The 24,916-nt window shown below is 49.3% G+C and overlaps 1 protein-coding gene across 4 annotated transcripts in view; it reads left to right on the forward strand.

The window, feature by feature from the left end:
- STARD13 (StAR related lipid transfer domain containing 13) overlaps positions 1-24,916 on the forward strand; it is a 298,193-nt gene that overhangs the window by 230,765 nt on the left and 42,512 nt on the right. For all 4 annotated transcript variants that reach the window (XM_075337335.1, XM_075337334.1, XM_075337336.1 and 1 more), the window contains exon 4: positions 23,998-24,061. In XM_075337335.1, the coding sequence (XP_075193450.1) occupies positions 23,998-24,061 (64 nt within the window). The remainder of the gene's footprint in view (positions 1-23,997; positions 24,062-24,916) is intronic.

Consider the following 24,916-nt stretch of genomic DNA (forward strand, 5'->3'; position numbering starts at 1 on the left):
ACTTGTGGGCCCCTCACACCCTAATTCAGTAAGGGGATATGCAAACTGTATGGAGGTGATGGTGGTGTCTGTAAAGCGCTGTGGAAGTAAAGCCAGTAAAATAAATAAATAAGGATCGCAGTGCAACACCATTTTGTTGGTGACTGCAATGTGATAGAGATGCAGTCAGTATCACCAAGAACGCCCGGCAACATTGATTTTGACTTTCCTGCTAAGGGAGCATTGAATTGGCACCCCTTGCCCACAGTGCAACCTAAAAATGCCGTGAATAGACGCATTTCCTCCATTGGTTGTTGGGGTCCATTTTTACGGCGTATGTTGTATGGTAAAAATGACCTAGTAACATGATTCTCAAGGACAGCATGATGATGGTGATACCAAATTTGCAGTTCGAGTTTCAATAAAATACAAAATGGTTGGTGTCGCCTCTTCTTGAGGCCTGTAACATCTTTATTTTTCCATTGTTTTTCTACGTGGAGAGCTGATGTGTTTATATGGTACACACACCATGGTTTGATCTTATATATATTTTATATACTTTATATATATAAAAGGGAGGTAAGGTGACATAAAAACCACAACTCTGCTGTTTCAGTTAGTTTTTGTATATGACAACGGGGGGGAGGGTGGGTAGAACAGATTTTTAGGGATGTTTTGTGGATGTTAATATTTGTGTTTTCTTTATTTTTAGTATTAGAGATAGGACAGAGTAAAATTTTAATTTATTTTTTTTAGAGGTGAGTAGGGTCAGTGTTACGAGTGGGGTGGCTTGTAGCGAACGCTGACCACATCCCCTCCATAACTACTCCTCCTATGCTACTAAATTAGTATCTGATCCTGAAAAAGCTGTTCAGCTTTCCTAAGTACCCAACTTTCCCAGGAGACCAAGGAGCAGAGTCTTCAATCACTGCTAGTTTTATCTCTTCCTGGGAAAGTTGGGTACTTGGGAAATCTGTGTAACTTTCCAAAGTACCCAACTTTCCCAGGAGAAGATACAAAAAAACAGAGGCTGAAGAACCTCTTCTCCTGGGAAAGCTGGTCATAGAAACAGATATGAGGATCTTCAACTGCTGTACATGAGGAAGTATGAAGAGGTTGGAAAATTGGTCAGCGCTCTACTCACTGCTTTGTACAGAGATCTGAGGGCTGCAGTCATATCTTTGCCTGCTGCAACACTTAAATTACAGTAATTACTGGAGAGCTCTCATCAAGTCTTGTGCGGGCATCACACGAGACGATCTATCGTGCGATGCATTGTCGGGGGTCACGGTTTTCGTGACGCACATCCGGCATTGTTTGCGACGTCGTTTCGTGTGACACCCCCGAGCGACGCTGAATCGGTCACAAATCGTGAGTCGTGTACACGTCGCTTATTTTTAAAAAATCGGTTATTTTTCATGGCGCCGGTTGTTAATTGTACCCGGGGCAGCACATATCGCTCCGTGTGACACCCCGGGAACGATGAACACAGCTTACCTGCATCCTGCGGCACCAGCCGGCTATGCGAAAGGAAGGAGGTGGGCAGGATGTTTACGTCCCGCTCATCTCCGCCCCTCCGCTTCTATTGGCCGGTGGCTGTGTGACGTCGCTGTGACGCCGAACGTCCCTCCCCCTTCAGGAAGAGGATGTTCGCCGCCCACAGCGAGGTCGCTCAGCAGGTAAGTACGTGTGACGGGGGTTTAACGACTTTGTGCGACACGGGCAGCGATTTGCCCGTGACACACAAACGACGGGGGCGGGTACGATCGCACATGCAATTGCACGATAGATCGCATCGTGTGACGCCCGCATTAGAGAGGTCTCAAGATTGGTGAGATGACCTGCCCATGTACATGCTAATATAACACTTGTGCTCTTTAGAGATGGTGGCAAAGCAATGACCAACTATTCTAAACGGCCCCTGGTAATAATTACCCTGACATATACATTTTGCTCAGTCTGGCTCTCAGGACGGCTCCATATGACTTTGCTTGGTATGTGCTGAATAACTAGCAGATGCAAGAAAAAACATCAGTTCATTTATATTTTGTCGTAAAACCTCATTTGCCACATAGTGAATAGACTTTCTGAGCTTTTATAGTTTAGGACACAATTGTAGAAATAGGAGATTTGTCTGAATTGTAAAGCACATTACTGATAGCGTTCCAATGCAACTGTGATAACATATGTATTGTAGATATGTGTGAGCCATTAGCTTATCTTTATGAGATAAATCCGATGGATAAGGCTACATTTAGAAGAGTTGATGTCCCTTTATGGGATTAGGGAATCTGTCAGCAGGTCAATGCATGATGTAGGAGCTGAGACCCTGATTCAAGCAGTGTTTCACTTGCTGGTCTATATGCTGTAATTTTGATACAATCACTGTTTTTTTTGCTGCAGATGTAGCAATACTCAGAATGTCTCAGACAACTAGTGCTGTAGTGCTAATCTCCTTATGATAAAACACTGATTTTATTGAAACATCAACAGACAACCTAATAAGTGACAGATCACTGGAATCAGGATCTCTGCCTATAAATAATTATGCTCTTACATTTCATAGCAAAATCACATTGATAGATTCCCTTCAATGAGGCCTAGTGAAAAGTACTGTGATATAAACTCTCATCTCCACTTTCATTATTACCTAGAACACCCTTCTTATAAAACTGTATCAGCTGGAGGACATACATGATATGGTCAAAAGTACTGGAGAACCTTCTAATCATTGAATTCAAGTTTTTCATTCAGTCCTATTGTTAGAGACATAACATCCAGCCCCTGGCCATATTGTTGTCCTTTACTAACATTTGTGAGACAGTAGCTCAATATAAAGAGCTCACTGATACCAAAATGGTCTTGTTATAGGACAACAACTCGGTTCATGTGTCACGGGAATGTTGGTGTAGCTGAAGCAGGGACCTCTAAGCTGGCACTCAGACTAGGGACCCTGGGCTGTCCCTTATGCCAGAGGTACACTTAATGGTAGCAAGGTCTGAACCGCCAGCGTAGCTCTAACGCCTGTCTGAACCCTGATCTAACACCAGGAAGGCTGGGACCGGAGTAGCAAACCCCACAAATACCACAGACAGGGGAAAAATCCCAAACTCATATGTAGCGCCCCTGAAGCCATTAGGGAGCTACAAGGTTCTGCATCCTCACCAGGATGCAGGGCCTACCTCCTAGGGACCCGGAAGACCAGTGCCTATCACACACAAACATTCCAGGTAATCCCAGTTTTCCCCAACAATCCCCCATAGAAGGGTACAGGGCTAGGGTCGGACCCATGGATGGCCGCCTAGAGGTGGAGTCAGTCCAGTCCACTAGTTGACCAGGTGGGAGGGTCGGACTGAGGACAGAGAGTCAGATGGTCTGAGAGTGTCGAGGACTGAAGGTGGACAGGAGGAGACGCACTGACACGGGGTGACAGTAACCTGGTATCCAGGAGGGTAGTTGCCGCTGGAGTACTCCCGGAACTATGCACCGACGGGGTACAGGACCCTAGGAAAGGCAGAATCTCCAAGCCTGTTAACACCTGCACAGCGAGGGGACCATCAAGGACCTCGCTGACCCTAAGAATCCAAGACTCAGTAGCACAGAGAGAGCCGGGGACAAGACCAGAGACTCCAACCCCACAGGGTTCACGCTACTGTCAGGCGGACAGCAGTGGAAAGAAACACAATCAGACGGGGACCCCCAGTTGCTCTACGCCACGGGGACCCACCAACCAGAGACAGGTGCAGGGGAAGAAGGCACCAGATTACTAAACTGGCACTGGGACTAAGGGAACCTGGAGGTGAAACCAGCCGGCCTCGGGTAACCAATTAACACCAGCAAAAGTGAGTAAAAACCCAGTTGCACTGAACTCTTGTGTAGACTACCTTCTTCCGATACCTGTCACATCACCTACCCTCTGGGGCCCAGCCCTGCTTGCTGAGGGCCTACCATCCAGGCTGCCATTAATACCAGCCCCAGTAGCGGACATTGTGCAGCGGCGGCTCCATCCACATAGCCGCAACACCGCAAGTGGCGTGACGTGTGAACACTATTCTAATCCCCTGTAAATATATTGCCTTTACAAAAAGGGCCCAGGGCACAGAACCGGGCAACGGCCACCAAAGTGACATTCCCCAGTTATACACCGCCCGGGACCGAGTACCCCATAACCCTGAGCGCGACACATACACACAGCAATTAGTCACAGGTTAGAGACAATAAGTGCCCAGGAAGAAATAAAACACAGAGTAGAAAATAAACTACAACAGGGATATTTCCACACCATACAGGAAAGCAGACAACAGATCACCAGGTTCTGGATCACCCCAATAAGGACTGGTATCGCTGAAGCAAAGCTGAGCTATATTCAGAGACGAGAAACCGGATCCAGCACCTTATAATGAGTTAAGGTGACTGTGAGTGGTCGTTAGCAGCCTGAGACCCTAGCAGAAGTTCACAAGTTAGCAGAAATTAACTTCTTCTCAACTGAAGAACAGTGAAGCTAAAACAGCCAACGTTCGACTCTGGCTGAACAACTAGGATACCTCAGGTTGCTTGTCAGACTCTGCAGTGTTAACAGAGTCTGGCGCCACCATGACACCAAGCGAGTGTGTGGAGCCCCACAGGTGCTGTGTCGGTGCATTACCTTCAGGGACTCCACTCGGCTGTATCTTGTTACAGGTAGGAAATCTTCTATTTGTCGTGACGCCACTCTCAGAATTGCGGTCAGTGGGGACCGCCACTGCAGATTAAGGGATGCCTGGGGCTGATGGTGGGTGCAGTCAGTTGTAGTAGCCTCCTGAGAGTGAGGCAAGCCCCAGGGCCCTGTGGAGATGTGTAGAACTACAAGGCGCAGAATGACTCCACACAAGCAGGATGTCTTTCAGGGTTTTTACTCACAGTTGATGGCAGGGTGAGTGACCCGGGCGTAGCTGGGATGAACCAAGTGGGAACCAGGTGTCCTTCAGGCTGACTTGTGAGGGTGACTACCAACTCGCCTTCCTTAGCCCTTGGTGGTTTGGGGTAACCCCGACTTTTAGTCCCTATGGGGGTCACCCAGGGAAGATGCTGCAGCCTCTCTCCCCTTCGTTTGCCGTTTGCTTGTCGCCTGGACCAGGCCACTCCAGCTGCTTGCCTCCTGTGACCTATGGGCCCTAACTGTGGCTACGTGGCTGCGGCTTTTGTGGTGTTGTGGCGTGGGCTTTGAGAGCCCCACACCGGCAGGTTTAGCAAAAGAAAGCTGGATCTATCTCCGCTTCGGGATCTGCCGCCCGTTTGGGCCTGGTGCTCTCTAGCAGTCTCCTTACTTCCCACTCCGTGCTCTCTCTCTAGCTGAAGATGGATTTCGGGTAGCACTCCTAGTTGACCGTTCTCCCCCGTCAGTAGCCACTGCGCGGGCGCTGTCAGACTGCACAGCCCCAGGGATCTGCTCCTCACTCGAGCTCCCTGAACTCCACACTGAACTGGCTCACTGCCCCTCCTCTCCTGTTCTTGCCTACGCCACCTAGCAACCAGACTCTCTTACCACACCCCTTGAGTGGAGATGGAGGCTTTGCTCATGCTTCGCCCCCTCCTGGGATCCCCAGGGGTCCTCTCAAAGGTACATGTGTGAGACCTGATCACTATGCGCCTGTGTCCCACACCCCGGTCAGCCTTCTGGATTACCTGTATTGTACTGTCCCCAGCATGGGTGCAGTACTCAGTGGTGCCTGACCAGGTCAGGGGCGCCACATTCCCCCTTAGTTATCACCAGCACGTCCTCGGGCTGCAAGACAACATTTTAAAATGCATAAAACATTAAAACATGGTAAAACATTTTAAGACCACCAGCTATCATACATCACCACCCTCCACCCACAAGTCCGTTAACCACCCAGACCCTCTCCCGTTGGCCGCGCCTTCAGCCACTTCTGGCAGGATGTTGAGGCGGCTTTCATGGGCTGGTGGTTTCAGGGTATACCTGGCCTGGTGGATCCGCGCCTTCAGCCTCTTCTGGCAGGATGTAGAGGCGGCCTCCACAGTTGGTGCTGACCAGGTACCCTCTTTGTGGTGGAGAGCCAGGCCCCATAAACAGGCATGCTCTCTGGTCGCAGGCGAGCCAAGGCCCTATATACGGACGGGCTCCTCCTGGTTGCAGACGAGCCAAGCCCCTAAACAGGCTGGCTCTGGTGGTGGTGCCACTGGCGTAACTATTTACACTGCGAGAGTTTGTGGCTATAGCAAGTTCATAGCCTTAAGGTTTATTTCTCACAATAGTTTTTGTGGGCACATGCTTAAACGCAAACGTTGCAAAACTTCAAACTTTTCAAAACTTTAACTTTCCAACTGCTGTACTTCTTACTTTACATGAACTTTATGCAAACTCCTCTTCACCAGGGCTTGGGCCTGTAGGGCTGCGGCACCTGTCGTTTTCTTGACCTCTTTCTTCATCTGTAGTGGTCTCATCAGTAGGGTCTTTCTCTGTTCTTTCTTTATCTCTGTCTTTCCTTTCTTCTTCTGTGTCTCTGTCTTCCTCTTCTGTGGTGACTGCAGGGCTTCTGCAAGGACTTCTAGGGCATGGTGCAACATCTAGGGCATACCAGCCTCTTTCTCCCTGATGCATAGTGAACTCCACCGAGTCTCCTATCTTCAAATTTCTTCCAGGGTGTCCTCTGGGCAAATGGGCTCTCACATCCCTTCTATTGACGAAAATCCCTTCCTTCACACCAGGTGATACTATAAAGCCGTATCCTGATTTGAGGCTAAAATCTTCGACAACTCCTCGACGCAGGGGTCCTCTGACCTGTGCTTTGGACCTTCTCAGAAACCGTTTCTCCTCTAGGTCTCTGGTGGTGACTTCGTCTTTCTGCTCAGGGGATTGTGGACTTGGAGGATACTTTGTACTACCGCCTCGGCGCCGTGTCTTGCGGGCTGGATTCTGCGAAGTACAGCTTACAAGCTCCCAGGTGGGGCGGTTGGGCAGGTCCTCTTCAGCAGGAGGGGTCAAGTCTTCCTCATCCCAGCGGGAATATGGCAGCATCTCCGGCTCTGGGACTAGCACTGCTGCTGGCTCCGGGGGCAACTCCTCAGCTTCTTGCCCTCCTCTCCCCCTTAGTTCTTCGCTGCACTCTGGTCGTGGCAGCGCTGGGGATGAGTGTTCCTCAGCTGGCCCAGGCGGTGGACTCTTCGGCGTAGTTGCTGCAGGGGTTGCCTTAGGGGTGTGCGGAGGGAGCATGTACTGGTCCACCATCTCCTGTGGGAACTTGGCCTCCAGGTCAGCCTTCAGCTGCCAGTATGCGGGGTCCTCACCTACCAGGGATTTCCTAGTAGGGACTTCCTTAGACTGGGGAGCGGTGTCTGCTCTGGCCCTGCAGGCCGGGGAAAATGGTGAGGTAGTCTTTTCTTGGCGGGCCGCGCCTGTCATGGCGGCGGCCTGGTCTTGGCGGGCCGGGCAGGGCATCGCTGCGGCGGCCTGGTCTTGGCGGGCCGGGCAGGGCATCGCTGCGGCGGCCTGGTCTTGGCGGGCCGGGCAGGGCATCGCTGCGGCGGCCTGGTCTTGGCGGGCCGCGCCTGGCATGGCGGCGGCCTGGATCAGGGTCGCTGTTGCAGAGGGCTCTGTGCAGGCTGAGCTGGGCGTCGCTGCAGTGATCGGGGCTTGACGGGCCGCACCTGGCGTGGCTGCGGCCTGGTTCAGCATCTCACTTGCGGCACGGACGAGCGTCACTGCTGCGGTGGGGTCTTGGCGGACTGGGCTCAGCAGGGTGGCAGCCTGGGTCAGCGTCACACCTGCGGCACGGATGAGTATCGCCGTGGCAGTCGGACCTTTGCGGGCCAGGCGGGGCATCGCTGCGGCGGCCTGGATTTGGCGGGCCGCACCTAGCGTGGCTGCGGCCTCGCTCAGCGTCGCCGCGCCAGGCGCCTCTTCTGGGACCGCGGTCGTAGCAGCAGGGGTCGGAGCACTTGCGCTGGCCGGGGCAACTCTGGACTCACCCATCGGTGGCACCATCGGGGTCTGAGTCGTCGCCGCTCGGTCTGGCATGCGTCGCGCGGCTCCCTCCTCGTAGGTCCGAACCGCCGCAGCCATCTCCAGAAGCTCCGTGCGTCCCTCACTGAGCTGTCGTATAATCCTGGCCTCCAGCTGGTCGCAGAAGATAGCAAGCTCCCGGCACCACCAGGCAGCAGAGCCTGGTTCTGGGTATCCGCGTCTGGACTCCATTTCCTCTAGCACGCTACTGGCTTCTCCTCTGCTCCGCCGTCTCTCGACGCTTCCGCTCTCTTCACAAGCGAGGTCAGAACTCTGCAGGGGATCTCTGGGTAGCCACACCTCTTCGTGGGCGGTAACTTCTCCCAGCGCGGGCTGCGGTTGTTTTTCAGCGCGCTTTTCATGGTGGCAATATGGCGGCGCTTCCAATTTTTCAAGCGGACCGCCCAGGCACATGGTCACCTGTCTGAACAGGTCTAGTCCTTATCCTGTTCGTGACGCCAGATGTGGAGCCCCACAGGTGCTGTGTCGGTGCATTACCTTCAGGGACTCCACTCGGCTGTATCTTGTTACAGGTAGGAAATCTTCTATTTGTCGTGACGCCACTCTCAGAATTGCGGTCAGTGGGGACCGCCACTGCAGATTAAGGGATGCCTGGGGCTGATGGTGGGTGCAGTCAGTTGTAGTAGCCTCCTGAGAGTGAGGCAAGCCCCAGGGCCCTGTGGAGATGTGTAGAACTACAAGGCGCAGAATGACTCCACACAAGCAGGATGTCTTTCAGGGTTTTTACTCACAGTTGATGGCAGGGTGAGTGACCCGGGCGTAGCTGGGATGAACCAAGTGGGAACCAGGTGTCCTTCAGGCTGACTTGTGAGGGTGACTACCAACTCGCCTTCCTTAGCCCTTGGTGGTTTGGGGTAACCCCGACTTTTAGTCCCTATGGGGGTCACCCAGGGAAGATGCTGCAGCCTCTCTCCCCTTCGTTTGCCGTTTGCTTGTCGCCTGGACCAGGCCACTCCAGCTGCTTGCCTCCTGTGACCTATGGGCCCTAACTGTGGCTACGTGGCTGCGGCTTTTGTGGTGTTGTGGCGTGGGCTTTGAGAGCCCCACACCGGCAGGTTTAGCAAAAGAAAGCTGGATCTATCTCCGCTTCGGGATCTGCCGCCCGTTTGGGCCTGGTGCTCTCTAGCAGTCTCCTTACTTCCCACTCCGTGCTCTCTCTCTAGCTGAAGATGGATTTCGGGTAGCACTCCTAGTTGACCGTTCTCCCCCGTCAGTAGCCACTGCGCGGGCGCTGTCAGACTGCACAGCCCCAGGGATCTGCTCCTCACTCGAGCTCCCTGAACTCCACACTGAACTGGCTCACTGCCCCTCCTCTCCTGTTCTTGCCTACGCCACCTAGCAACCAGACTCTCTTACCACACCCCTTGAGTGGAGATGGAGGCTTTGCTCATGCTTCGCCCCCTCCTGGGATCCCCAGGGGTCCTCTCAAAGGTACATGTGTGAGACCTGATCACTATGCGCCTGTGTCCCACACCCCGGTCAGCCTTCTGGATTACCTGTATTGTACTGTCCCCAGCATGGGTGCAGTACTCAGTGGTGCCTGACCAGGTCAGGGGCGCCACAAGTGCAAAGCAGAACACCACATGACATCATGACACTTCTTTCCTCCTAAATATTCTGCAATAAGTGATATTATTGAAAAGTAAAAGGAGCCGAAGCAACTCAGCCACAAAGTGGAAATCACGTAAACTTATGGAGCAGGGTTACCAAGGGAGCTGAAGGCAAGAAATTCACCTCCTCTGACATTCCCATCAGCTGGAGGGTTGTGTGGGATCTATTATACTTCCTCGAAGGATGTGTGGGTCCATTATACTGTGTAGCGATTACACTGTGAAAAGGGCTGTGTGGAGGGCCATTATACTGTGTAGATAGCTGAGGTGGGTGCCATTATACCATATGCTGCAAATATACTGTCTGGAGATATGTGTGAGAGCCATTATACTGTGTGGAGGGCTATACAAGGCCTTAATGCTGTGTAGAGACCTTTAAACTGCGTGGAAAGCTGTGCTTAGGCCACTATGCTGTGTGAGTTTTTTACATTGCGTAGAGGCCTTTTGGGTGCCATTGTACTCTGAAGAGGCCATTATACTATGTGAAGGGCTTTGGTGGGACCATAATACTGTGTTGGCCATTATACTTTGAGGAGGGCTGTTTGGGAGCCATTAAACTGTGTAGAGGGCTGTGGGGTCAATTATAATGTGTGGAAATATTATTTAGTGCGTTGAGCTGTGTGAGAGACATTATATTGTGTGAGGACCTGTTGGGGGCCATAAAACTGTGTAGAGGCTATTATACTGTGAGGAGGGCTATGTGAGGCACTTTTACTGTGTGGAGGTATGTGTGAGAGTCATCATACATTATGGAGGGCTCTGCAGGGTCATTATGCTGTGTAGGGGCCATTCAACTGTGTGGAAACATGTGCTTCGGCCATTATGCTGTGTGAGGCTATTACACTGTGTGAGGACCTTGTGGGGGCCATTATACTCTGTGGAGGCCAATATGCTGTGTGCGGGGCCAGTAACTGTGTGGAGGCCATTATACTGACAAGAGGGCTGTGTGGGAACCTTTATACTTTGTTAATGTGCTGTTTGGGGGCCACCATACTGTGGGGATAATTGTGGGTGCCATTATACTATGTGAAGGGCTACGGGTGACCATTATACTATGTTGAGGCCTGTATGAGGGCAATTATTCTGTGTCAGGGCCATTATACCATGTGGACAACTGTGTGGTGGCAATTATACTTTGCTGTATGATGGGTTGTAAATGTAAAAGCTTAAATGTCTCCCTTCCTCAAAAAAGAGCACCTGACCTGTGTACAGGTTGTGTTTTATTGCAGCTATGTGCCGTTGACTTCAATGGAGCTGAGCTGCAATAGAAGATATTTTATATAGATAGGGGTGGTGCTGTTTTTGGATGAATGCAGCCAAGATTTTCTAATTCTGGCAGCCCATGATATATTGCACCTATCTAAATATTTGTCACAGCAGCTGATTATTGTTTTTACAGATCAAAAATAATACCAATAGCCAAGGGACCTCTTAACATGGCTATATACATGAAATAATGGTTGGCCGAATAGTTACTTCTCCTGACTTCCCCATACACACAAGCTCTTACACTTTTAATAGCTCCCACACAGCCCTCCACACAGTATAATACCCTTATTGTTTCTTTAAAACAAAAGGATCGGTCATTGAAATTCAGTTGTCTGTTTTGGGAAAGTCGAGATGCCTTAAGGCTATGTCCGCAAACTGTATCTTTGTGGTGACCACAGAATTTCATTGTGTGATCGCAGAAACGCAGCCTGGGGCTCAAAAACGCATCCAAAAAATGCAATGCATTTTTGACAATGTGTTTTTTTTAATTAAGTGGGTGAAAAATAGTAATGGGCGGATCCAGACTGTAAAGTCCGACCCCTGCGGGTTCAAATAAAGCGAGCGCGTTATATTTAACGAGTCACTGGCGCTGCTGTAACTGCTCCTGCGGACTCTCATTCACTTCCGGGCCCACTCATTAGCCTCATACATATTCACTGCTTCCCCGCCCGCCGGCGTCTGTGATTCGTTGCAGTCAGATGCGACCCCATGCTAAGTGATATCGTGTCTGAAACTTCCAATCACAGACTTGGTCTGTGTGTCTATATTGTACAGTAAAAATAAATAAAAAAATTGATGCAGGGTGCTATCCAGCATAGATAAAGCATACGGCTACAGGCTGCAGCCCGCAGCCGTGCGCTTATCTTGGCTGTGTATCAAAATAAGAGGAACCGCATGCGGTGTGTGGCCCCCCAATTTTGATACCCAGCCAAGCTAAAGCCCGACTGCTGGGAGCTGGTATTCTCAGACTGGGGAGACACGTGCTTACTGGATGATCTGCAGCCACCAAGGATTGCCGCATCCATTAGATGCTACAATCCCAGCACTTTTCCCGGCTCTTCCCGATTGCCCTGGTGCGGTGGCAATCGGGGTAATAAAGGGTGACGTCACTCAGGTAAGCCACACCTGGAGGTTCCCATGGCCTCCTCCTGTGACCGCAGTAAACTTAACCTCAGGTGACTTCAATGACCTCACCTAAGGTGAGGTCACTGAGTTCATTGAGGTCATCTAGGGTCAGGTTACCTGTGCTCACAGGTGGAGGGCCTTGGGAATCTTCAGATGTGACCATGGCTAACCTGAGTGACGTCACCGCTAATAATCTCGCGGCTCACTCAGTCTCTGCCTGAAGCTCACAGCGAGCAGTCATGTTTCATGATCACGCGCTGTGACTTTAGATGTAGCAGAGCTAAAATCATTGTGGGTCCTTGTATGGATTACGTTGGACCTGCAGGGATGTTTTAGGGGTTAATAAAGTGGTGAAAGAGGGTGCTTTTTTGTATTTTATTTCAAATAAAAGATTTTTTTCTGTGTTTGTGTTTATTTCTTTTCACTTACAGATTAATAATGGGGGTCTCATAGATGCCTCCCATTACTAAGCAAGGGCTTAGTGGCATCTGTGGGCTGTTATTAACCCATTATTAATCCAATTGCCACTGCACCAGGGCAATCTGGAAGAGCCTGGTAAATTGCTGGGATTGTTGCACCTAATGGATGTGACAATTCCGGGTGGCTGCAGGCTACTACTTTTAGGCTGGGGCGCGCCCAATAACCATGGGTCTCCCCAGCCTGAGAATACCAGCCCCCATGTTACAGAGGGCTGTCTGATAATAAAACCTAAAGGAGTATCAGACAGTCAGGATCCACCGTGCAAAGACTCTGCTGCAGACTATGGCAGAGTGCAATACCTCTGTTAAACTCACAGAGGAATATAATTAGTAAATAAGGCAATTCCTCCCTTACTTGGAGGGTGTGTGGAATGGTCTCTGTTAATAATCACAGAGACAAAGGCAGTGAGTGTGAAATGGCACCTACCTAGGTCCGTTCCTCTAGTGGTACCAGGAGACGGACAGCAGCATAAGCCGCACAAAGCTCCTACCTGCGTTCGCTCCACTAGTGTGCGAGGACACGAACCACTAGATATGGCACCTGCCTAGGTCCGCTCTTCTAGTGGTGCAAAAGAGACAGACAGCAGCATAAGCCGCACAAAGCTCCTACCTTTGTTCGCTCCCCTAGTGTGTGAGGATACGAACAACTGCCAGACGCAGTATAAGGAACGTTACCCTAGCGGCAACGTCCACCTACGAGTAAAATCACAAGGCCCAGCCGGACCATGTGCCTCAGGCACCTGCCTATGTCCGCTCCCCTAAGAGGTAAGGATATGGACTGCAGCCGAAGCTGTAAGGTATAAGAACGCTACCCTGCCGGTAGCGCTCACCTAGCATAGACAGAGAGATGCCTAGAGGAATGTGCACAGAGCGTCTACTCTCATGCATTAACCAAGAGGACTGAGCGCCGTGCGGCGTGCGTCAGGGTCTTATATAGACTCTGTGCCTCATCCAAGATGGAGGACACCAGAGCCAATCCGCTGCCAGAACGACAGGAATGACGTCACGCTGGCCTATCACCGAGCAAAGCGTCACAAGCACATGACCAGCGGCCAATCGGCATAGAAGGTGTCAGAGACATGTGACCTCGTGTCAGCGATGATGTCACCCGCACATGTGCAATGGCTCCAAGATAGGACTTAGTCTCCAGCGCTTGCACATGTGCAGTAGCAAGAAATCTGGACATAGTCTCCAGTGCTCGCACATGTGCAGTAGCAAGAAATCTGGACATAGACTCCAGTGCCACAGCAACCGTAACAGTACCTCCCCCTCAAGGGTCCCCCTCTCGGCGACGCAGGTAATCGGCAACTAAGTCGGGAGCATGGACAGCCTCCTCAGGCTCCCAAGAGCGATGTTCCGGGCCGTAGCCCTCCCAATCTATCAAGAAGAACCTGCGCCCTCTAACCATCTTAGAACCAACTATGGCTCGTACCTCATAGCTAGAGCGAGAGGAATCAGAGGCAGGAGAGTGCACTTCACGAGCGTGAGGTAAAATAGCCGGCTTTAGCAGTGAGACATGGAATTTGTCATGGATCCTAAGATGGACGGTTAACTTCAATTGGTAGACTACAGGATTTACCTGTCGAAGAACCTCATAAGGACCCAGGAAGCGAGGAGCAAATTTGACAGAGCTCACTCTAAGGCGGGCTTTGCACACTACGACATCGCAGCCCGATGCTGCGATGCCGAGTGCGATAGTGCCCGCCCTCGTCGCAGCAGCGATATGTGGTGATAGCTGGCGTAGCGAAAGTTATCGCTACGCCAGCTTCACACACACACTCACCTGCCGTGCGACGTCCCTGTGGCCGGCGACCCGCCTCCTTGTTAAGGGGGCGGGTCGTGCGGCGTCACTGCGACGTCACACGGCAGGCGGCCAATCAGAGCGGAGGGGCGGAGATGAGCAGGATGTCAACATCCTGCCCACCTCCTTCCTTCCGCATATCCTACGGAAGCCGCAGTGAGGCCGGTAGGAGACGTTCCTCGCTCCTGCGACTTCACACACAGCGATGTGTGCAGCCGCAGGAGCGAGGAACAACATCGGACCGTCGCGTCAGCGTAATCATGGATTACGCCGACGCTGCACCGATGATACGATTACGACGCTTTTGCGCTCGTTAATCGTATCATCCAGCCTTTACACACTGCGATGTCGCATGCGATGCCGGAAGTGCGTCATTTTCAATTTGACCCCACCGACATCGCACCTGCGATGTCGCAGTGTGCAAAGTGCCCCTTAGTCTCACGTGTTTTGCAGAGAGCCACACAAAGTCCCCCGGAGAAAAGACAGGAGCTGGGCGACGAAACCGATCGGACACCGTCTTCATACGGTCCTTAGCTGCTTGGATCGACTCTTGAGTCCGATCCCAAACCTCTCTGGCATTAGTTGCCCAGTCGGCCACAAGAGGAGGAGGTGCAGCAGCGGGAAACGGTATCGGTACCCTAGGGTGTTGCCCATTATTGAGTATGAACGGTGTCTGCTCAGTGGCCTCAGCCAGCGAATTGTTAAGGGCAAATTCTGCCCAGGGTAGGAGGGAGGACCAGTTATCGTGGTTCTCAGCAACAAAGTGTCGAAGGTAAATAATCATGGATTGATTGGTACGCTCAACCAAACCATTGGTCTCCGGATGGTATGCCGAAGAGAGATTCAACTCAATTTGCAGAAGGCTACAAAGATCTCGCCAGAAACGGGAAGCAAATTGCGGGCCTCTATCACAAATGATACGATCTGGCATCCCGTGAAGCCTAAAGACATGCTTGAGGAATAGTTTGGCTAGTACCCTGGAAGATGGGATTCTCGATAACGGTACGAGATGAACCATCCGGGAGAAATGGTCTGTAATGACCCACACAAATCTATGTCCCTGTGAACACGGAAGATCACCCACAAAGTCCATGCCTACCACCTCCCATGGTCTATCTGGCACTGGTAAAGGATGCAAGAGCCCAGCCGGTCTCTGCCGTAATGGACGGTTGCGAGCACACGAGTAGCAGGAACCAACATATCTCTTGACGTGGCTGGCTAAGTGTGGCCACCAATACCACCTCTCCAGTAACTCTCGTGTCCGCCTAATACCAAAATGCCCACCCACCTTTGAGGTGTGGGCCCACGACAGTATATCATTCTGTCGATCAAGCGGAACAAAGGTCTTGCCCGGTGGGATTTGGTCTAACGTCACAGGGGAGAGCGTATGAAAAACCCTGGAGGGAAGGATAAGACGAGGTTCGTCAATCTCTTCCTGGGTAGAAACCATAGAGCGAGACAGGGCGTCTGCCTTGTTATTCTTACTCCCAGACAGATAGTTGATGGAGAAGTGAAAGCGGGAGAAAAACAAGGATCAGCGGGCTTGGCAAGGGTTCAGACGCTGAGCGGTTTGTAAGTACGTCAGATTCTTATGGTCTGTATAGACCTGGAAAGGATGTTTCGCTCCTTCCAGCAAGTGACGCCACTCCTCCAAGGCTAATCTCAGGGCGAGCAGTTCCCTATCCCCAATGGTATAGTTTCTCTCTGGAAGTGAAAAGGTTTTAGCAAAGAAGAAACACGGCCTTTTTCTACCTGCACCGTTCTTTTGATACAAGACCGCACCAGCACCCACTGAAGAGGCATCAACCTCCAAGAGGAAGGGCTTATTCTCATCGGGTCTTTGAAGAACGGGAGCAGTTGAAAAGTGTCTTTTTACTGCCTCAAAAGCCTGAGATGTCTCAGTAGACCAGACTTTGGGATTAGCACCTTTCTTAGTCAAGGCCACCAAAGGGGCCACCAAAGTAGAAAAATGGGGTATGAACTGCCTGTAATAATTTATGAATCCTAAGAAGTGTTGCACCGCCTTCAAGGAATGAGGTTTGGAACATTCCAGGACAGCAGAGAGCTTCGCAGGATCCATAGCCAGACCCTCTTGTGAGATAATGTAGCCCAAAAAAGGCAAGGATGACTGCTCGAATACACATTTTTCGAGTTTAGCAAACAATGAGTGCTCCCTTAAACGGGAAAGGACACGAACGACATCCTGACGATGAGTCTCCAGATCAGGAGAAAAAATCAGGATGTCGTCCAGATACACCACTACAGAGGATAACAGTAAATCCCTGAACACATCGTTTACGAAGTCCTGAAATACTACGGGTGCATTACATAAACCAAAAGGCATGACGAGGTATTCATAGTGACTGTCTCGGGTGTTAAAAGCGGTCTTCCATTCGTCACCCTCTCGAATTCGTACCAAGTTATACGCACCCCGCAGATCCAACTTCGTAAAAAGTTGAGCTCCCCGCAGTCTGTCAAAGAGCTCCGAAATTAAAGGTAACGGGTATTTGTTCTTTATTGTGATTGCGTTGAGACCCCTGTAATCTATGCAGGGACGCAAATCACCCTCTTTCTTCCGAACAAAGAAAAACCCAGCTCCCGCGGGAGAGACAGACTTACGAATGAACCCCTTCTCTAAACTCTCTCTTATATAGGTCGACATGGCCTCCGACTCAGGAATCGACAAGGGGTAAACCCTGCCCTTAGGTGGAACCGAACCTGGGATAAGGTCTATGGCACAGTCATACGGCCTATGGGGTGGAAGAACCTCAGCACCCTGTTTGGAGAACACGTCAGCGAAATCCAAATAGGGTGTAGGTATGGGAGAGAGATCAGTTGATGCAACCGCAACGACCTTAGGTGGTAAGGGAAGACATCGGGACTGACATTTTAAACCCCAACTAATAATGCTGTCGGACTCCCAGTCAATGTGAGGAGCATGAGTCCGAAGCCATGGGAGACCCAGAAGGACGTCGTCTATACCCTCAGGCAAAACAAGAAAAGAAATCTCCTCTATGTGACCCTGAGACAGGGAAAGGAGCAAGGGAACTGTCCTCAATGTAATGGAGTCAGACAACATAGTTCCATTAACAACACGGACAGGAATAGGCGCCTCTAACATGATAGAGGGAATATTGTGTCTCTTTACAAATCCTGAGGACACAAAAGTCCCGTCAGCTCCGGAATCCACAAAAGCCATAATAGGCCATGTATTCTCAGAGAATGAGAGGTGACCTGGGGTACTACACTTAGAGGGTGCAGAAGACGTCTCTTGTAACCCCCGTCTAATGGTTACTAGGCCTGGGAGTTTCCCTGACGACTAGAACACTTGTTGGCATAGTGCCCAGCTTGACGACATACGTAACATATAGGAGGACCAGACTTGCGTAGTCTGGAGGACGTATGACCTAACTCCATAGGAGTGGGAGATGTTTCAGATGCTGAGGAAGATGGTAGTGGACCCTCAACAACTGGAATAGCCCGATGCTTAGGGCGTGAGGAAGAGACCTCGAGTCTACGTTCCCTATGGCGTACGTCGATCCTCGTTGCTACTGTGATCAAGTCTTCCAGAGAAGCAGGGACCTCACGAGTAGCAAGAGCATCCTTGACATAGCCTGCCAACCCTCTCCAGAAGATAGGAATCAACACCTTCTCTGGCCAATCTAGTTCTGCCACCAGAGTTCTAAAATCAATGGCATAAGAACTAGTGGATAACGAACCCTGAGATAGATCTAACAGTCTCAGGGCCGCATCATGGGTAACCTGCGGACCCATGAATACCGCCTTAAGAGCATCAAGAAAGTCTTGATGACTCAGAGTAACCACATCAGAGCGCTCCCGTAGGGGAGTCGCCCATTCTAAGGCTTTGTCCTGAAGTAAGGAGATGATAAAGCCTACTCAGGACCTCTCCGTAGGGAAGCGAGAAGAGTTGACCTCTAGGTGTATCTGACACTGACTAATGAAACCACGACATGATCTGGCATCGCCAGAATATCTGTTTGGCAGAGCAAGTCGAGGATCATGTGCAGATGTCACCATGGTCTGAGGTTTATCCTCTATACTCTTGAGCCGTGACTCAAGTACTTGTATGTAACGGTGTAACTGCTGATATTCTGCCATAACTGCCAGACCCTTGGCTCAGTCCTAATGTTACAGAGGGCTGTCTGATAATAAAACCTAAAGGAGTATCAGACAGTCAGGGTCCACCGTGCAAAGACTCTGCTGCAGACTATGGCAGAGTGCAATACCTCTGTTAAACTCACAGAGGAATATAATTAGTAAATAAGGCAATTCCTCCCTTACTTGGAGGGTGTGTGGAATGGTCTCTGTTAATAATCACAGAGACAAAGGCAGTGAGTGTGAAATGGCACCTACCTAGGTCCGTTCCTCTAGTGGTGCCAGGAGACGGACAGCAGCATAAGCCGCACAAAGCTCCTACCTGCGTTCGCTCCACTAGTGTGCGAGGACTCGAACCACTAGATATGGCACCTGCCTAGGTCCGCTCTTCTAGTGGTGCAAAAGAGACGAACAGCAGCGTAAGCCGCACAAAGCTCCTACCTGCGTTCGCTCCACTAGTGTGCGAGGACACTAACCACTAGATATGGCACCTGCCTAGGTCCGCTCTTCTAGTGGTGCAAAAGAGACAGACAGCAGCATAAGCCGCACAAAGCTCCTACCTCTGTTCGCTCCCCTAGTGTGCGAGGATACGAACAACTGCCAGACGCAGTATAAGGAACGTTACCCTAGCGGCAACGTCCACCTACGAGTAGAATCACAAGGCCCAGCCGGACCATGTGCCTCAGGCACCTGCCTATGTCCGCTCCCCTAAGAGGTAAGGATACGGACTGCAGCCGAAGCTGTAAGGTATAAGAACGCTACCCTGCCGGTAGCGCTCACCTAGCATAGACAGAGAGATGCCTAGAGGACCGTGCACAGAGCGTCTACTCTCATGCATGAACCAAGAGGACTGAGCGCCGTGCGGCGTGCGTCAGGGTCTTATATAGACTCTGTGCCTCATCCAAAATGGAGGACACCAGAGCCAATCCGCTGCCAGAACGATAGGAATGACGTCACGCTGGCCTATCACCGAGCAAAGCGTCACAAGCACATGACCAGCGACCAATCGGCATAGAAGGTGTCAGAGACATGTGACCACGTGTCACAAGCACATGACCAGCGGCCAATCGGCATAGAAGGTGTCAGAGACATGTGATCTCGTGTTAGCGATGATGTCACCCGCACATGTGCAATGGTTCCAAGATAGGACTTAGTCTCCAGCGCTTGCACATGTGCAGTAGCAAGAAATCTGGACATAGTCTCCAGTGCTCGCACATGTGCAGTAGCAAGAAATCTGGACTTAGTCTCCAGTGCCACAGCAACCGTAACACCCCAGCTGTCGGCTTTATCATGGCTGGGTATCAAAATTGGGGGGACCGCACGCCAATTTTTAAAATATTTATTTAAATATTTAACAAAAAAAAGCAGCATGCGGTTCCTTCATTTTTGATATACAGCCAAGATAAGCACACGGCTAGGGGCTGAAGCCTGTAGCTGTATGATTTATCTGTGCTGGGTATCATAATGCAGGGGGACCCTACGTTAATTTTTTTTATTTATTTATTTTACTGTATGATATAGACCCGCCTACCGACGTCTGTGATTGGAAGCGTCAGACACACTGTCACTCAGCACAGGGCGCGTCTGACTGCAACCAATCACAGACGTTGGTGGGCGAGGAAAGCAGTGCATATTTAATTAAGGTAATGAGCGGCCCCCGGAAGTGACTCTGTAAGTATGAAGTGTTTTCACCTACCCGTTTGCGCCGGATTCTGGTTCCCTTAGACTTTATCTGGGGACCGGCATCCGGCCACATTTCAGGTATCAATCCTCCGCTGACCCCGAGTCAGCGATAGATTGATCTGTGAGTCCTCCCATCACTAGTGCGAAACATAGGGACAAAATGCAAAAATAATTGACATGCTGCATCTTTGTGGTCACTACAAAGATGTAGCCCATAAAAGCTGCAATGTGCGCACAGCAAAAATGAAATCTCATGGACTTTGCTGGGGAATGAAATGCATGCAGTTTTGTGCTACAAACTGCACTTTAAAAATGAGGCAAAAATGCGGCAAAAAAACGCAGCGTGTGCATGAGGCCCAAAACATATTGGATGGTTGGCCCTGTCTATGAGGGTCATAATACTTTTCTTATCTATGCTATTAATTTTCATTATTCTGCTCCAACAATGAAAATGACAGATGTATCAGATCCGTAACATGGCGGACACCAGAAGCTCCTGCTGCACCCATTAACGCTAATAGGGTCTCTTGGCTTTTTATCTGTTTGTTCAGTATTTTGGGGTAGATCTGAGATGTACACCTCCAACATAGATATGAACTGAGCCTAAATTATTACGACTCATGAATCAATCATAGAGTAATGAAATTCACCATGATGATAGCTCGCACATCTCAATATTTGTTTTTACGGACGCTGTAAGAACAATGCCCCATTTTTATGGACTGTGGAGGATGAAAGAGAATGGTCCAGGAGATACTTTTCTACAGAGCTAATCCCCTGTAGAAAGATATTTTCAATAGAGGAATAATTTCACATCACGGCATTATACAGAGCACCATATGGCGGCACATAAAGTGCTTTCATATTGTGCAGCTGCAGGAGGAGCTCTGTGTTCCTCCATGCAGCTCCAAATTCATTTGTTATGCGTAAAAAGCTAAATACTTTCTATAATAAGATATATAATTTGCTAAATGCTTTTCCTTCCTTGCGTATCTGTATGGTCATATACCGTCACTGAGCATAGACTTAGCTATATTTATTTATTTATTTATTTTTTTTTTTCTTCATTCATCTATATGTATAATTGTCTAATTCTGTCTGTCTGAAACAGAAATCCCGCGTCGCTGATTGGTCATGCCAGCCGCCCGCGACCAATCAGCGACCGGCGCAGTCCGGCCGCGAATTGACGCAAAATTTGAACCACGCTTTGCTGATTCGCCGCACACTGACACCACCGCACACAGACACTGCCGCACCCAGAAGCCTCTATATACACCCCAGCAGCCTCTATATACACTCCAGCAGCCTTTATGTACACCCCAGCATATACACCCCAGCAGCCTTTATATACACCCCAGAAGACAAAGCCTCTATATACACCCCAGCAGCCTCTATATACACCCCACAAGACAAAGCCTCTATATACACCCCAGCAGCCTTTATATACACCCCACAAGACAAAGCCTCCATATACACCCCAGAAGCAGCCTCCAGCACATAGTAAAAAAAAAAAAAAAGGATTATATTCTTCTCTTTTCATACTTTGTAGTACTTTCTCCCTCCCCTCGCTGGTCCTGCAGGCTGGGAGATGCGGCTGCTTCCTATTTCCTCCTCGGCATGTCCCTCCCACTTCTCTGCTCAGCTGCCTCCAGATTGGATGTGGGTGTTGCTGAGGGAGTGGTGCGGGCAGGCCCCTTTGATACCCGACTGCGGCCTTAGCAATGTGACACAGACTGTCACAGAACCTGTGTTAGGCCTAAGACACACGGCATGAAAATTGGACCGAGTGGAATGCGATAAAACATTGCATTCCCCTCGGACCAATATTTGCCTATGTGCTAGCACCCATGAGCGATTGTTTTCTTGGTCCGATTAGCTGTAATGCCAAACTCTTTGTCTCGCACCCATTCAAGTCTATGGGGCGAGAGAAAGACCACACTCCACTCGCAGTACACCGGTGTACCACGAGTGCAGGGCGAGAATGGCAATAGCCAGCTACGGAGGAGAGAGGGAGATAAATCCCTCCTTCCCCTCCACAGAGCCGGCCCGCCCCTCCTCAGCGCTGGCCCGCCCCTCCTCAGTGTCAGCCTGCCCCCCGCAGCTGTGGTCCGATTGCATGATCGGACCTCAGTCGCAGTGACACTCGCATGAAACTCGGCTCCCGCTATGCTGTCAGCGTGAGCCGAGTGTCATGCGAGGATCGCATTAGTCCCCGTGTGGCCCCAGCCTTAGAGAGCAAATGGAGGGGAGAGGGGAAAATAAGCAAATGCAGGGGAAAATAATGATTTCGGCGTGATGGAACGATGTGTGTGGGCGGCGGTGGGTGCTGACGCCGGCCCTGCGTAGTTCACTCATGTTTACTAAGCAAGTGTGATGTAATTCAGTCACGTTTACTGGACAAGTTCTGTCAGTCACAGTGCCACGTAGTTCAGTCACATTTATTGAATACGTTCTGTCAGTCACAGTGCCACGTAGTTCAGTCACATTTATTGAATATGTTCTGTCAGTCACAGTGCCACGTAGTTCAGTCAGATTTATTGAATACGTTCTGTCAGTCACAGTGCCACGTAGTTCAGTCACGTTTATTGAATACGTTCTGTCAGTCACAGTGCCACGTAGTTCAGTCACGTTTATTGAATACGTTCTGTCAGTCACAGTGCCACGTAGTTCAGTCACGTTTATTGAATACGTTCTGTCAGTCACAGTGCCATGTAGTTCAGTCACGTTTATTGAATACGTTCTGTCAGTCACAGTGCCATGTAGTTCAGTCACATTTATTGAATACGTTCAGTCAGTCACAGTGCCACGTAGTTCAGTCACATTTATTGAATACGTTCAGTCAGTCACAGTGCCACGTAGTTCAGTCACATTTATTGAATACGTTCAGTCAGTCACAGTGCCACGTAGTTCAGTCACATTTATTGAATACGTTCTGTCAGTCACAGTGCCACGTAGTTCTGTCACGTTCACTGCGCTGAACAGATACTTCTTTACTGTATGCTATCACGATTAACACGTTTAATAATTTTATTCAGTTGTATTAAGTTCTATGAACAATAACATTTAATGATAATGTATATATTTTACTCTGCATATTCATTGCATTATTCTTAAATCTTCATAAATAAACTACATACATATTCTAGAATACCCGATGCGCTAGAATCAGGCCACCATCTAGTTGCTTTATAACAGTGTAACCTACTCAAATATATAGTGAATGCAAATATTATTATAGTACAGATAATAAAAAATGTTATGCAGTAGAAGAGATTTAAGGCTAAATCCACAATCATCCCCAGTAAATGAAATCTTAATCCAGCCCAATGGTTTGCATGCAGCAGCAATCCGGCATGGACTTGTAAGTGAATGGGTTCAATAGCTGCAGATAACTACCAATAGATATGCTAAAGGTTAGGGGGGAAGAAAAGCTGACAGGCTTAGCCCAATGCAAATGGATTTACAGAACATTGTGATCTTAGAGAATGTGATGTACACATTTGCATTCTGATAACGGAAACAGGTGACGTACCAGGAGCGCATGGGCATGGGTGGGCCACAGAAGACCAAACTGTAATTGGACCTTTTGTGAAGCCGAGCCCCCAGCCCTGACCTGATTTATAGGTTAGTCAGGAGGACACAATCCATTCAGGAAAGGATGAAGCAGCTTCAGCCCATGATACTCTTACTAGATCAACATTTGCTGAGGACGCTAGGCTAAATGTCAGCAATAGTCGTAGCCAAGTTCTGCTAAAGGAACGTGGACTTATCCTTTAAAGCATTTGGATTTTGCGTAAAAACTGCAGAGAAGATGGGAGGCCAGCCTTGGAAGGACTGGAAAGTTGGCAAACGCAAGAAATCTTTGTCTTCCGTCAGTCACCTAATAATTCAAAGCTGTGTTTTTGCTTCCAGACGGCTCAACACGTTGAACAAGTGTGCATCCATGAAACTCGATGTCAGCCTCCAAAGGAAGAAGGTAAGCGCAATCTCTTCTATGTTCCCACGGTCCTTACATAGTAACATCTCCCTAGATGCCTACAAGAGCGGTCATATGGCAGACAGATGGGTATTAATTCTCTGAAGTACCAGACCTTTAATATTTAAAGGGTTATTCCCATCTGCAAGATCCTATCCTATATGTAGTAGGTGTAATAATAATAATATTAGCAAATACCTCCAATCAGAAATATAATAATCTGATAAAAAAGAGCTTACTGATGTTTCGAATATCAATGACCACTGCACATCCAGGAGTGCTCTGGTTTAGTCCGCCACTGAGATCTGCAACATAAAGTAGAAAGGTTTCCAGCACATCCTTGTGTAAAATTCAATTTTTTTTCCATGTTTCACAAGTTTAAGGCTATGACCGCACTTTGCGTTTCCACCTGCGTTTAAGGTGCTTTTTAGGTCTGCTTTGAGATGCACCTTTTTCATGCCAAAAGGCATGCGTTTTGATTTTACAGCAAAGTCTATGGGAAATGGGGATTTCTAGACCGCACTTTGCAGTTTAAAACGCTGCGTTTAATTTGCATATTTTGTGGCAAAAAACATGCGTTCAAAGAAGTAACATGTCAATTGTTTTTGCCATTTTGGGTGCGTTTTGTTAACATTGAAGTCAATGAGAAATGGCAAAAACCAAGAACTTCAAATTTCCTGCGTTTTACCTGCTTTTTAGATGCAGAAAACATGCGTTTTTAACTTCAAAAACGCATGCTTTTCTGACATTAAAATAATGGAATAAAATGTCCTTTTACACACACACATAGTCCGACAATTAAATTTAAGAAAATTTTGATTTTATTGCTATTTTAACATTAAATATTATAAAACC

The sequence above is a fragment of the Anomaloglossus baeobatrachus genome, chromosome 2 (assembly GCF_048569485.1).
Source record: "Anomaloglossus baeobatrachus isolate aAnoBae1 chromosome 2, aAnoBae1.hap1, whole genome shotgun sequence".
Classification (NCBI taxonomy): Eukaryota; Metazoa; Chordata; class Amphibia; order Anura; family Aromobatidae; genus Anomaloglossus; species Anomaloglossus baeobatrachus.